The sequence below is a fragment of the Gopherus evgoodei genome, chromosome 5 (assembly GCF_007399415.2).
Source record: "Gopherus evgoodei ecotype Sinaloan lineage chromosome 5, rGopEvg1_v1.p, whole genome shotgun sequence".
Taxonomy (NCBI): domain Eukaryota; kingdom Metazoa; phylum Chordata; order Testudines; family Testudinidae; genus Gopherus; species Gopherus evgoodei.
In genome coordinates this window covers 119,903,987-119,918,548 of record NC_044326.1, presented here as the reverse complement: position 1 = coordinate 119,918,548, position 14,562 = coordinate 119,903,987, and the positions used below count along the sequence as shown (strand labels likewise).

Here is a 14,562-nt window from a genome sequence, read left to right as displayed (position 1 = left end):
CGTCCAGCCCTTCGTGCTCTCTCTAGAGTCAGTTAGTTACCAAACCAAAAGCATATATAAAATGAGGCTTTGTTTCCTTGGAAATGCCACGAGGACATCTTTAGAAGTTATAAAGAACCTGTCAAGACTTATCCTGTAGCAGTTAATATCTGTCATTACCATTGACATAACATTGCTGTTCTAAATAACTCCCCATGACACTGCATTTGATTAAGCTGCTCTTTACAGCTTTAGAGAGAACAGAGTTTAGAGGCACACCTAACTGGGGTACATTCCCTAGTTAGTCTTATTTCCAGAATTTTGCTTCAGGTGTGGGTTTTGTTTCTTGCTCTCTCTGAGGGAGTTGGAATGTTATAAGTTAGAGCATACCAAAAATTGAATGCAGTTAGAAGCTAATGAGAATGATCTTAAATGTATTCCTGGCCATTCAACTGCACAGTGGATACAGGAATTAATCATGTCTAACTGTCTTTTTAATATGACTTGTAAAGTTGTAATTAAAAACATCTATTGTGTTTACAGTTAGCTGAGCAGAGCAGGAGCAAGGGAATATAATACATGCTTCAGAACACCAGAGGGAGTATCAGTAGTGAGAAGTACAGAAATAATAGGATGGCATAGAACCGTTATGCTTCTAGAGCTAGTTACGTAAATAATCTATTTTTTCTACTAACTACTAGCTTGCATCAAAATACAACTCCTGAGTAGTCAGCGAAGTGAAGAAGTTTTTTCTGATTCAGCCTGTCCTCCCCTGTTTAATAATCATGGATTGGTATTTGGCATTTGTATAGATAGCACTCTCCATCCAAGATAAGCCACGGTGCTGGCCACATCCTCCTCCCCACCGTGAGGAAAAGGAGCGGGGAGCAGAAATCCTTGGTGGTTGCTCAGTAATCTGAAGGAAGAATTGCAGAGGAAACCTCGCTATCTGCTGCCCAGCTTATTGACGGGCAGTGGAGCTGGGCAAGTGACTGTGTGACATCAGAGACCAGTGTACAGGTGTCAGTCCAGATAAGACACTTTGGCAGGTATAAATCTCTTTGCTTTAAATCAGTGATCACATTACTTTCACATCCTGATTTTTCTCTCCCCAGGGAAACAGTGACATGAAGTCGTCAATGGTGTCCACAATGGCATCAACCAGAGCTTGTTCTAGAGGTGTCTGACCGGCCAGACCTGTGGAATTCAAATTTAGAAAGGGAGAGTGAAGAGACACTATCTGCACAAATAGGTTATTCCTAAAAAATAATGTATTTGTGCTCATACCAATGAAGACTGAAACTCTGTAGAACTTTTATCTATCTCCCTAGCTGTTTCTGACCACTCACGTCCAGCAGCTACCTCAGATCCATTGCTCCATAAATGAACTCATCCTCCTGCCTCTCTGCTCCATCTTCACTCACTGACAAGTCTGTCCTTCCTGTCTCCCAGCCCCACAATCTTGTTGTAATCTTTGAGTCTTCCCTCCCCAGACCTTCACAAAGCCTTGAAACAATTTTTTTTCACTCTCATCAGACTCCACCCTTTCTTGTTCCAACTGCCAGGAATCGCATCCTCTCCTGGCTTTTGCCTGCTCCCAAAGTGCCTCAGTCGAAGTCCATTTCCTTCCTCTCCATTTTGATAACACCCCCTCTTTGAAACCTTCTTTCTCTGACTTAATGCATTATATTCTAGTTCCTTAGCTTAACCTTGTCCCCTCCTACAGCTCCACACTCATTCTCCCCCATTATATTTCTGCCACCTGTGGTCTTCCCAACGTTTTCACCTTACTCTTCCCTTTGTCGTCTTGTCCTACCCCACCATTATGCCCTAACTCAGGCTGCCTGGTACAGGCTCCTCGTCCTCATCTCATTTTGTTCCAGTTCCTTCTGAAAACTTCTCTTCATGCAACCTCTTTTCCCTTGACCAGTAACCCTCACACTCTCCTTCTGCTGAATTAGTCTCTTGCCTTATTTAGATTTCAAGCTCTTCAGGGCAGAAAACATGCCTCTTTCTTTATACGTAAAACCTTGCAAACCTACATCATGACATAAATGAATCTTAGCAACAAAAGGGACATGAAATGCTGTTAGTTACATTAAAATGATGACTAAATGATACCTATATAAACGTAACAGGTACTGGTGATATATTTTCAATATGAACTGGAAGGCTATTTTTTTAATGGTTCCATGGATTTTTCTGCCAGAGTTAACAGCATCACTAGAACCTTAATCTGAGTTGGGAACTGCATCCCTCTCACTGCTTGGAGTGAGCTAGGTCAACAGCCGTAGTAGGCAAAACTTTGAGACTCCGTAACTCAGGACCTAGTAGGTAAGTGAAGGAGAAATTGGTATGAAATAATGCGTTTTTAAGATGCACATTATTTACAGGTAGGCTGGGATTTTTGAATGAGCCTATTGCCAACCCCAAGCATTCATATTTCCTTAGTCCTCCAAAATACAATGATGTTTTAAAATAATAAATTTGATGTTCTTTTTATTTGCATCCTGTTGGTGGAGTAATAAGGAGTTAAATTTTCAAGCTTATCTTCAATCCTTCAGGTCTAGAAACTTACTGCTTTAATGAAAGCTCAGTTCATGTAATCATTAGTCCAGGAGCTTGGGCTTTACGACAAACACCAAAAGCACAAGTTGGCAGCACTTGAATTGAGTGTGGTTAGGACACCTAATGCCTTTAGGTTCTTTTGAAAATTCCAGCAATCTTTTTAAGTCTACTCTTCTGTCTTTTATCCTATTTGCTTTCGTACTGATGCCGTTACTGCAGTGTCTGAGCATTAAAAACACAACAACATTCTATTCTTACTTTCCAGCAGGTAAGAGTAAAATGCTGGAATAGAATTAAAATTGATGGGGGGTGGGTGTGTGCACACGCGCATGTGTACAGAATCAGGGGGAGGAAGGTGTCAGGCATACAGTACTTATTGTGGGAGAAATAGGTTTAAGAAAGGAGTTCTACATTTCGTTCTGACCACTGTCAGGTCATTCTCATCTCTTCTGGTCCTGAATTCCATAGCCTAGACCTGCTCTGTGAAAATCCTCTCTTCTGCCTGATTCCTGCTACTTTCAGATTCACAGATTCCAACAAATCTCCCAGGTAGGTTGAATTTATTCAGGTCCAGCACCCAGAAGCTTCACTGTGTGTTTTCAGTTTACATTGACTCAAAAAACAAATGAGAGAAACAGCTGAAATCATACACCAAAGCTCCTGGGGCCATCCTCCTCCCGGAAAGCTCAGGCTCTGTTTATTTTTAGCTGCTAAATTTTGGGGGGAGAAAGTCAGTGGCTTTCAACCCATCTCACATTGGTTTTTGAATGGTAGCGAGTTGATCCAGTCTCCTCTCTGGTCCATTTTTTAACAGGAGCAGAATGGGTGTTAGCTAGTAGGCTAATTCCATATGTTAGTCTTCAGGCATAGGCAGCCTTCTAGCAGTCTATTCCACATCTGCACTGGAAACAGTCATATGTTTTTGGTATAGCACTGTTGTTCAGCTTTGAGGCTAAGAGATCTCTAAGTGCATTTGGCCTAGGGAAATTGCCATGTTGTGTCTGAGGATCTGACGGAGGGTCATCTTCTGAAGACATTTGGAGGGATGAGACGAGAAGGCCAAATGACCTCTCATGCTCTCCTTAAAACTGCTCAAATTGAGAGGAAGCCTTGGGCTTTTGGGGAAGAAAGGGGTTATTGAAAGGGAAAGAGAGTTCTGGGCTGGCCCAGACATGTGGGATGTTTTGGGTTTTATGAAAATTTTGCAGAGTTCTAATATTATTTTTATATGAAGAGCCCTTCCTATTTTTAGCAATAAGAAATGTCAAGACATGGATTGTTAGTTGATGCTTAAGGTGGAATTATAGACACCAGGTGAAAGGGTTAAATGCAGTCAACGCAAGTTTGGGTATCTTTCTGCAGTTATAAAAGTTGTTTTAAAATGACTGAGAGAGATTAGGTGCCTTGAACTGTATTGACTGATTCCTGGGTCACTTGATTTCTTCCATTCTCTCTACTGTTATACTCTTCACTTCTGAGTTATTGGATACCATATGCAAAGAATATATGCCTTTTAGAAGTATGGGGTTTAGTGGCAGCTTATAAAGGAAATGAGCCATGATTTGTGCTATCTTACACGGATTCCCACATAGAGCTAAAATTCTTACTAGACGAGGTAGATTATTTCATTTCTTCTGTCTACTTTGTAATAAACTGTACATAAACTGGGTAGAAACTCTAATCCTAGTTGCTATTCCATTCTGCAGTCATGCTTCTTTCCTTTTCCTGTTTGTATTAGCCATGAAAATACTATATTTCTTTGTTTTTATAATAGCACTTTTTATTGTATCTAATATTTTGGCACCTTTTGATGTTTTATGGATTGCATTAGTGCTTCTCTCAAAATGATCCAATTTTATCAAACCAAGGAACTCTGCAGGAGGTCAGACTTTCTCAGGGAAGCAGACATGAATGAGGCTATTTTACTACATCTTAAAGAGTTCTTTCAGACTGGAAAATGTAACAGTGTTTGGAAACATTTGAAAAAGGAAGATTACAGCTGTTTGCTCACAATGTGAAAGCGGCAACAAAAATGTACTACCAAGTTCCCATTATCCCTTTGCATCAGTTCAGCACACCTTGAGAATATCGTCCTTCCTCTGTGTTAGTCTTGCAAATGGATTTGAATGATGGTTGATGGATAACTCCCAAAACAAACCCTGGCTCCTCTAACTTTGATTATTATTGACATTGCTCGAGAATCTTATTTCACATTGTCTAAGCAGCTGAGTAATCTTTGTCACAGAACACAGAATTTAGAGTTGGGAGTGATCTTATTGGGTGATCTAGCCTCATAGCCAGAGTGGGATTGTGCCCTAAGCATATTTTCTAAGTGCTCTGTCCAGGTTAATTCAACAGTTTCCAGAAACAAGACTTTCCAGCCTTAAAAGACAGTTTTACAGTACCGTGCACTGAGAGGTACCATGTCTAATTCCATTCCCCACCACCAGAGAGCCCAAAAGCAAGCCTGATGAAATACAGCCCACAACATCTTAGAAAAGCACAGCTATTCTCTCCCTGTATCTGCAAAGTGAGGGCAAAGCTGTAAGATTTTTGTTGCTAGTAAACTCAGACAATAAGCAGTGTACTGATCTCTCAAGGAGATACAAGTTCAAGCAGATATTAAGTTGAGTATCATTTATAGTTAATTTTTTAAAGTATGTAAATTTATATGCAAATTTGGAGCTATCTAGAATGACTTAAAATGTGCATACCTCAGGCATAGAATTTATACAACAGGTACACTCTTGTCCGGCACCTATTAATCCCAAATGTACTATCTGCATGTCCCTTAAATATTGTAGTCATAATCTTGTTGCTCTTTGCTGTGTAGCTGTAATTTAGATGATGTACAGCTTGATCTTGTCAGAGGATGCTTTGACTATGTTGCTTTTGAAAAGCAGAGACAATGCCAGCTGGTTGGGTGGAAGCTGCAGCTGTTCTGAACTCTAACCAATTTAGCAGGGAGAATTTACGAATTTTGTTTTTTTTTGATTGCTGTAAAGGAGAGAAGATGAGAGTTCAGTATGGGATGTGTCTGCATTGTAGATGCAATAAGGATGAGCAGAAAGGAGGAAAGTTATTTGTATTATTGTAGTGCCTACATGTCCTAGACAGGATTGGGAAGTCCACTGTGCTAGGTACTATATAAACACACGTGAAGAGAGAGAGTCCCTGACCCGAGGAGTTTATCATCTTAATTTAGTCTAGTTTACTCTAGTTTTCTCCAAAATGCATCATCTTATATTGAAGTTGGTGAGAAAATCACAGTAGTTTGTACTGATTTCCAACTGGGTTGGATTCTAGTAGTTCTAGATTCACATGACAAGGTGTGGAAGTCAGATTGCTTAAGAATTTTAAAACTAGACTGGATTAAACACTAGCAAACTTAACTTGAATTATAGCAGAGCAAGCATTCTGCTATAATACGTTGGAGAGAAGAAGCTAGCATGATCAGTGAGCTGGACAATGGGATTCTAGTTTTTCTACATTCTGTGAAAGGCAGAAACTAATGCAAGAAGTCTCACTCTGTGTGTGTGTGTGTGTGTGTGTGTGTATATATATATATAAATATTTTTAACGTTACCCACACTGTAGCTGAAATCCTGGTAGCACACCCATGTACTTCAGCTTGATTTAATACTAGAGTTCTAGCATACTTCTGGCTGGCAAAGCGTGGGATTTATTCTGATATTTGTGCAGTAAAAATGTACCTTAGACTAGTCTAAAACAGCTAATTGAAAACAATCTATCTTATCTGCACTGGTCAGGAAACTGTGCTGGAACTGTGGTATATAAATGATACATAAATCTCCCTATTGTTTGAACCATTGGATGTATTAACTGGGGACAGAGCCTTATCCTCTATGGTATAAGAATGCCTTTTTGCACCTGGCCACAATGTTTGGTTTGTTCCAGTGGATGCTGCAAACGATTCTGTCCAGCACAAATTACTGTATGTGCATCATGAGGGGCAAGATCTGTGCACTCTCCTGGTCAATTCAGATGGCATAGCAGAGTTGCCCAGCTCTGGTCCTCTTTGGATGAACACCTTTGAGTGTTGTGTACCTTCCATAAGCTTTCTAAGTTCTTTTATTATTTTTCTGGTTTTAGTTTAGTACTTTTATTATTATTTGTTTGGTAGCTGAGGTAGCAATTTTCTTCTCTGGTTTCCTGCTAGGATCCAGACATGAGAATAGTCCAAGCCTGTATCTAGAAGGAAGACATCCCTCCAAGTGCCCTACACAAAGTTCAGCTAACATCACATTGTTCACACATACTTTACTGCCCTTTGCGGTAGTTGTGAATGGGTGCTTGAGCATAATGGCAAGGTAAACAAATTGGGAACAAGGAAGATGGAGGGGAGAGGGCCACCTTGGAGGTGCTGTGGAAATTCCAATAAAGTTCTGAGCTGATGAGTTGATTTACATTGATAACATCCCATAGGACAATTATAGAAGTATACTCTGCAATCAGGGCCAGCACAACCCATTAGATGACCTAGGCGGTCGCCTAGAGTGCTAACGTTTGAGGGGCAGTGACCACGGCGGCAGGATCTTCGGCCCCCCTTGTCATTGGTGGCATTTCGGGGATGGGACCTTCTGATGCCTAGGACAGCAAAATAGCTGGCGGCGCTCCTGCCTGCAAACCCACTCTCCTCCCACAGACCACCTCCATATGGCATTTCTGGGTGCAAAGGTACTTTATACCATAATTATTTACTGTAGACATCTAGTGTCGGATCTGACACAGCTACACCACATCAGGACTTGCAGCATCACACAATGCCCCTTAAATTTCTGTGATCAGGTTAAATGAATCTGCAGCAGGAGAGGTTGACAACAGATACATTTTGTCGCTCTGTGAAAACTACTTGGGTCTATATTGTCCTGTCCACGTTGGCTTCTGTTAATTTCAGTTTGTCAGGCTGGCTCTTTGTTTGTATTGTCATGGTTTAACATGCATTAAATAGCATTAAACATGGAAGCAGTCAAAAGTATTAAGAGAGTAGCAGTGTTACATTACCTGTTTCTTTGGCTAGGTATCTGGCTATGGCCAGGCTCTGATGAAGGGTAACTCCATCCACTTCTAAAATGGGGATTTTTCCAAATGGGATAGCTTTAAAAAAAATCACAAATGAAAAACATTGGAACAATATTAAACTCAACCCCAGTGTAATAGTTTGCACTTATAATATTGCCTTCCCTCTGAGAATCTCAAAGCTCTTAAATGTTTCACAGGACCTCATAAGGTTCTGTTTTACACATGGATAAACAAAGGTACAAGGTTAAGTGACTTTCCCAAGGTCACTCTGTGATGTAATGGTAGAGCAGGAAGTAGAATCCGGTTTTGTGTTCTTATGACTGACTGCTACCTCAGTGTCTGAAATTCTGCAGATCCACTGGTATGCAAGGAGAATTTTCAGTAAGGTTTAATTGTCTAATATTTTTCCCTTCTAAGAAGATAGAATCTGGATGTTACTGACAAAGTGTCAATCTAGGCTTTATAACTCTAAAGGAGTTAAGGTGTTTCTGGGGAGGTGGGCAGGGGCTAACACAGATGTTTTTGTTATGCTCTTGGTGTTTAAAAAAAAATCATATTCACTGAGTCAGACATTTCTTCTTCCAAAAAACCACATTGCAGCAGGAAATATATCAAGCATTTCAGCTGACAGTCCACCAGCAGAGGAACAAAGGATGCAGAAGGGGCTATATCATGCTAAGGATGAGCTGCTTTTGTTACCGAGACACAAACACCAAGTCTAATGCAGTACATTATGACCTGGCTTCCGTGCCAGAGACGGTTTGAAAAAAAACAGAAGCAACAACAGGAAAACCACAAAGTCTGAGAAGATGAGAAGAAGGGAAGTTCTAACCAGAACAAGATTAGCATGGCTATTCCGAGAGAGTAGGGCTTAACTGGCATCAACAGTGCAACTCAAATTTAGATGAGACCAGTATTTAAAGAGAGTTACATGTCACTGGTCCAGTAATGTAATATACCTAGAAGCTCAGGCTCTTCTTTCGTTATATCTAGGAGACTCAGCTGGCTTGGTACAAATCCTTGGAGATGCAGTTAGCTGGGAATGGGGAAGAACTAACAGGTAGCTGGGTGGATGTGAGAGGGAAGGAGGCTGATGTGTAAGATGAGTCAGTCTAGAGGAGGAAGGGCTTCTATCTTTTTGGATTTGAATGAAGGGGCTGAGGAGTTGAGATGGATCTTGCTCTCTTAAGGAAAGGGAGCGGGAGATACTAGCAGCATGTACTCACCTGGCATATACTGACCACAATACTAGCCTTCAGTGGACTGAGGTGCAGTTCTCAAACTGTGAGCCACAGAATGAAGTGTTTTGAGGGCCAAGATTTGAGGAGTTAAATGTTTGAGGAGATGGTCTATGAGAGGATCTTCTGAAATGGTCTATATGATGTAAAGTGAGGGAAACCATGCTCCTTAAAGAGTAGTGTGAGTCAATATTTAAAACAAAGACCTGAGCATTTAGGCTGGCAAGAATCTGCCTGTGAGGAACTCATCACCATTCTCTCATCTCAACTACCGAAGAGATTTTAAATTTCAAGCAGATGCTGTTCCGGTAAATTACAAGTGTACATCCATGTTGATAATAGCAAGAGACATTGGGTCTGATTGTTATTTGCACTGGGGCCCCTTTAAAGTGAGTATGATCGAACCTGGGGCCTAGTGCATGAGCCTCTATCACATGAGCTGAAAGCCAGCTGGCTGGTAGCTAAGCCTGTAAAGAAGACTCATTTAACTCTCTCTAAGTGGTCTCAGTGCCACTAGTGGGGGCAGAACACCATGCCGAGAAGGTGTGTGGGTTACAGAAACATAATTTATGCTCATTTTGCAGCCCCTTTAATCTGTCCGAACAGTGTAAAGAGATCACAGTGTAAATGATAATGGAATGGAATGCTAAACTGCATTATACACTGAGCCAGTAGGTATAAAATGCAGTGTATGTTATGGGCAGAGCATTACAGGATCTTATGATGAACACATAAGCAAGCTCTGACCAGTCCATATCTGGTACAGAAGAATTTGACAGGAGCAAACTAAGAACAGAAACAGAAGGAAGAGAGCAACAAAGGTTCCTGGATTCATCAGTGTGCCACTCTTCAATGCCCCAGAGAACTTCAGCCTGGAGAGTGAAATTGAATATTCATGGTGAGACTATTGGCTTCAAAATTGACTCAGAAGCTGATGTCACAGTCATCTCAGAGGGACTTAAAATCACCTTCAACCCCTCCCAGGACTGAAGTCACCTGGCACAGCTCTGTCTACCCTGGAGGTATTCTGAACTGCATGGGCCAGTTCACCACAGAAATAACTTAGACAGCCTCTGAATGCAGAGGTTTTATGTGATCAAAGGACCACAGATCAACAGCCTTATCAGCCTCAGCGTGGCAGCCATCATGGGCCTACTGAAAACAGTAGAAAAACTCAATGGAATGTTTAGTGACAGTGGACTTCTGAAAGATCGAGTACAAAAAACTTTGAGACAACATTGAACCATATATAGTGTACATAGACCTGGCAGGATTCCTATCCCATTACTGCATAAAGTGGAAACTGAGTTGAAGAGAATGGAGTGGACTGTCATAATCAACAAAATCTGTGAGCCGACAGCATATTGTGCCCCAGTGAAGCCAGCTATAAAGAAAAATGGAAACGTACAAATCTGTGTGGATCTTAAAACACTTAATGAAGCAAGAGAAAAATATATCCTCCCAACACTGGGTAACTTGCTCCCCAGAGAGAAAGGAGCTATGATATTCTCCAAGCTGGATGCCTCGATGAGATTTTAGTAAATTTCTTTAGCCAAAGAAAATGCTAGCAGCTGTAGTTTTCATGGATGATATTCTGATATATGGATCTTTGATGGAAGAGCACCACTAAATCCTCAATGAAGTTCTAAGCCTAATCAGTTAGTTTGGACTGAAGCTAAACAAAGAAAAATGCATTTTCCACCTACCCCAAATTGAGTTTTTGGGAGAGACAGACAGACAAATGTAGAACCAGTTCTAGGCCTGAGAAAGTAAAGCAATTAAACAATTGAATGCACCAACTAATATATCAGAATTGAGATGTTGACTGGGCATGTTAAATTACCCTGGTCAAGACCTTTCCACAGTGACAAAACCACCGAGGGAATTGTTAAAGTCCAACACAACTTGACCATGAGGACCAAATCAATAAATTGTTTTCAAAAAGGTAAAATAAATTTATCTCCACGGCTCCAGTTCTCAACTATGGTGACTTGAACAAGCCCACAATGGTTAGTGCAGATGCAAGCAGCTATGGCTTAAAAGGTATATTGTTGCAAAAACATGGCTCTCAGTGGAAGCTAGGTGCATTTTGCTCTCACACACTTAGAAGCAAAAAAAAAAACCATATGCAAAGAGTGCCTGGCAAGTGCATGGGCATGTGAGAACTTTTACAGATATCTGTGTGGAGTGGATTCAATTACACTGATAACAGGCCATAATCTACTTGCAACCTTCATCAATGGAAAAATCTTGGGTCAAGCACTGCTGACATGTCAACATCTATTGGTAAGTTTAATGTGATTTAACCCAATTGCTAAATACATTCCTCAGAAGAATGTGGTGATAACAGACACTGTCATGGAGCCAGCAGCACACTCAACTGCCCGTGAGCTCACAGATGACATAAATGTGTATGTGGACAATAGTAATGCCTACACACCAGTGTAAGAATCATAGTACTGGAAGGGATCTCAAGCGGTCATCTAGTCCAGTCCCCTGCACTCATGGCAGGACTAAGTATTATCTAAACCTTCTCTGAAAGGTCTTTGTTCAACCTGCTCTTAAAAATCCCCAATGATGGAGATTCCGTGACCACCTTAAGCAATTTATTCCAGTGCTTAACCATCCTGACAGTTAGGAAGTTTTTCCTAATGTCCAACCTAAACCTCCCTTGCTGCAATTTAAGCCCATTGCTTCTTGTCCTATCCTCAGAGTTAAGGAGAACAATTTTTCTCCCTTGTCCTTGTAACACCCTTATATGTACTTGAAAGCTGTTATGTCCCCTCTATCTTCTCTTTTCCCGACTAAACAAATCCAATGTTTTCAATCTTCCCTCCTAGGTCATATTTTCTAGATCTTTAATCATTTTGTTGCTCTTCTCTGGACTCTCTCCAATTTATCCATATCCTTCCTGAAACGTGGTGCCCAGACACAACACTCCAGTTGAGGCCTGATCAGTGTGGAGTAGAGCAGAAGAATTACTACTTGTCTTGCTTAGAAAACTGCTAATACATACCAGAATTATGGCTGCTTTTTTTGCAACAGTGACTCATATTTAGCTTGTGGTTCACTCTGACCCCCAGATCCCTTTCCACAGTACTCCTTCCTAGGCAGTCATTTCCCATTTTGATTGCTCCTTCCTAAATGAAGTACTTTGCATTTGTCCTTATTGAATTGCATCCTATTTACTTCAGACCATTTCTTTAGTTTGTCCAGATCATTTTGAATTTTAATCCTATCCTTCAAAGAACTTGCAACCCCTCCCATCTTGGTATAATCTGCAAACTTTAGAAGTGTACTCTCTATGCCATTATCTAAATCATTGATAAAGATATTGAACAGAATCAGACCAAGAACTGATCCCGGCTGGGACCCTTCTAGCATGACTGGAACCACTGATGATTACTCTCTGGGAACGGTTTTTCAACCAGTTATACACCCACCTTATAGTAGCTCCATCTAGGTTGTATTTCCCTAGTTTATGTGATGGTCATGCAAGACAGTATCAAAAGCTTTACTAAAGTCAAGATATACCACATCTACCACTTTTCCCCCATCCACAAGTCTTGTTACCCTGTCAAAAAATGCTATCAGGTTGGTTTGACGTGATTTGTTCTTGACAAATCCATGCTGACTGTTACTTATCACCTTATTATTTTCTAGATGTTTGTAAATTGATTTCTTAATTATTTTCTCCATTATCTTTCCAGGTACAGAAGACAAGAGACTACTCCAGCTACAAAAAACATTGGCAGACACACAACTTTAAGAAGTTATAAATTACCTTAGCTGGCTCAAGTATCCAAAGGACGTAAGGTAGTGACAAGAGACTACCTTGTGATATGTGGACAAGTAATAGAGTCAAATGGGTTCATGATTAAAGATGATTGCATCATAAATAAAATATTAGGATATATCGTAAACCTCATTCATGATAGACTAAATACCAAGAATGGGCCACCTGTCAGCATGGGGGTCAGGCATCAGCAAGGACATTAAGAATAAGGTTTCTGCATATGAGCATTGCAGAACTAACAGACCAACACAACAGAAGAACCTTTAACAGCATCTCTGCCAGTCAGGCCTTGGAACAGATTAGCTGCTTGTTGTGGACTATTTTCCCAGGTATACAGAAATAATATACTTGAAAGTCCATAACATGTTGCATAGTTAACAAGAAAACAAAATGCATTTTTGTTCACTTCAGTGTTCCAGAGCAACTAGTGATGGATAACAGACCACAATTCACTGCAGCAGAATTTGTAATTTGAATGAAATATATGATTTTGATCCTATTACTAGCAGCCCACATTTTCCACAAGTGAATGAGAGTCTGAGAGAGCTGTACAGACAACCAAGAAAATTTTATAGCAGGAAGATCCATTTCTTGTTCTTCTGAGTTAAAAATCAAAACTGGTAGTGACTACTGGATGTAGCTGAGCATAACTCCCGATGGAAAGACAACACAGAACTACTGTTCCAACTTGGGAGAAGAACTTATTTCCAAAGTGGCCAGACTTGAAGCGAGCAGCCAAATCGGATAAAAAGGCTGAAGGAGTTATGAACACTTGTACGACAGACATCACTTACTCAGAGAACTGCCAGTTCTAGAGCCTGGTGACCATGTTCATTTCAAAGTGGATGGTGAAAGAAGATGGACAACTTGAGCTGCTGTGATGAAAAATAATTCAGCACCCAGATCATATGTGATTTGAGACCAATAGTGGAGAATTCAAGAGAAACCGTGGACAGCTACCAGGGCTGGCTCCAGGCCACAGCGAGCCACGTGCGTGCTTATGGTGGCATGCTGCAGGGGGCGCTCTGCTGGTTGCTGGGAGGGTGGCAGGTGGTTCCGGTGGCACTGCGGCAGACGTGGCTGCGGATGGTCCGCTGGTCCCGCAGCCAGTGGACCTCCCGCAGACACACCTGCAGCAGCTCCACCAGAGCTGCGGGACCATTGGACCCTCCGCAGAAACGCCTGCGGCAGGTCAACTGGAGCCGCGGGACCAGCTGACGGTCTGCAGAAATGCCTGCGGGAGGTCCACCGGAGCCGCGGGATGGGCGAGCAGCAGAGCACCCCCCGCGGCGTGCCAGCATGCTTGGGGCGGCGAAATTGCTAGAGACGGCCCTGCAGCTACAGTTTGTTCCTCTCAAAGAACACTCAACAGAGCAAACTCTATGGGTGGCAGATGCAGAAGACAACGACTCAAGGATACCAAGCCAACCACAACCAGTCATTTCAGCTAATGAACAGCCAGATAATCAAGTTGTCATGCATTCAGCTCATGAAATTATAAACGATTCAGAGACACTCAGACTGATACGTTCTGAACTTCAAAGGTAGTGTGATAGTGTAAATGCTGTAAATGGTAGGAATATAGGACTTAATGGGGCAGACGGAATGGAATGCTAAACTGTTATACAGTGCAGCCACTAGGTGGCACTATGTATAAAATACCCTAGCTAAATGAACCTCCGCCAGACCTGGCACAGCACTTTGATGAATGTATCTGGTGTGTATAAGCAAGCTCTGTGGCCTAGGGTGACCAGATGTCCTGATTTTATAGGGACAGCTCTGATTTTTGGGTCTTTTTCTTATATAGGCTCCAAGTACCCACCACCCCATCCCAATTTTTCACGCTTATTGTCTGGTCACCTTACTGTTGCCAGTCCATATCTCTTACAGAAGAACACAACAGATAATCTTGCTGCTTGTAAACAGACAAAGCACATT

General features: G+C 41.4%; 1 protein-coding gene across 1 annotated transcript in view; it reads right to left on the bottom strand.

Moving 5' to 3' along the window:
- Positions 1-14,562, bottom strand: part of HPGDS (hematopoietic prostaglandin D synthase) — a 71,841-nt gene that overhangs the window by 13,600 nt on the left and 43,679 nt on the right. The window contains exons 3-4 of the mRNA XM_030564819.1: positions 7,573-7,665; positions 1,067-1,176 (exon numbers count right to left, since the gene is read on the bottom strand). Coding sequence (XP_030420679.1) covers positions 1,067-1,176; positions 7,573-7,665 — 203 coding nt within the window. The remainder of the gene's footprint in view (positions 1-1,066; positions 1,177-7,572; positions 7,666-14,562) is intronic.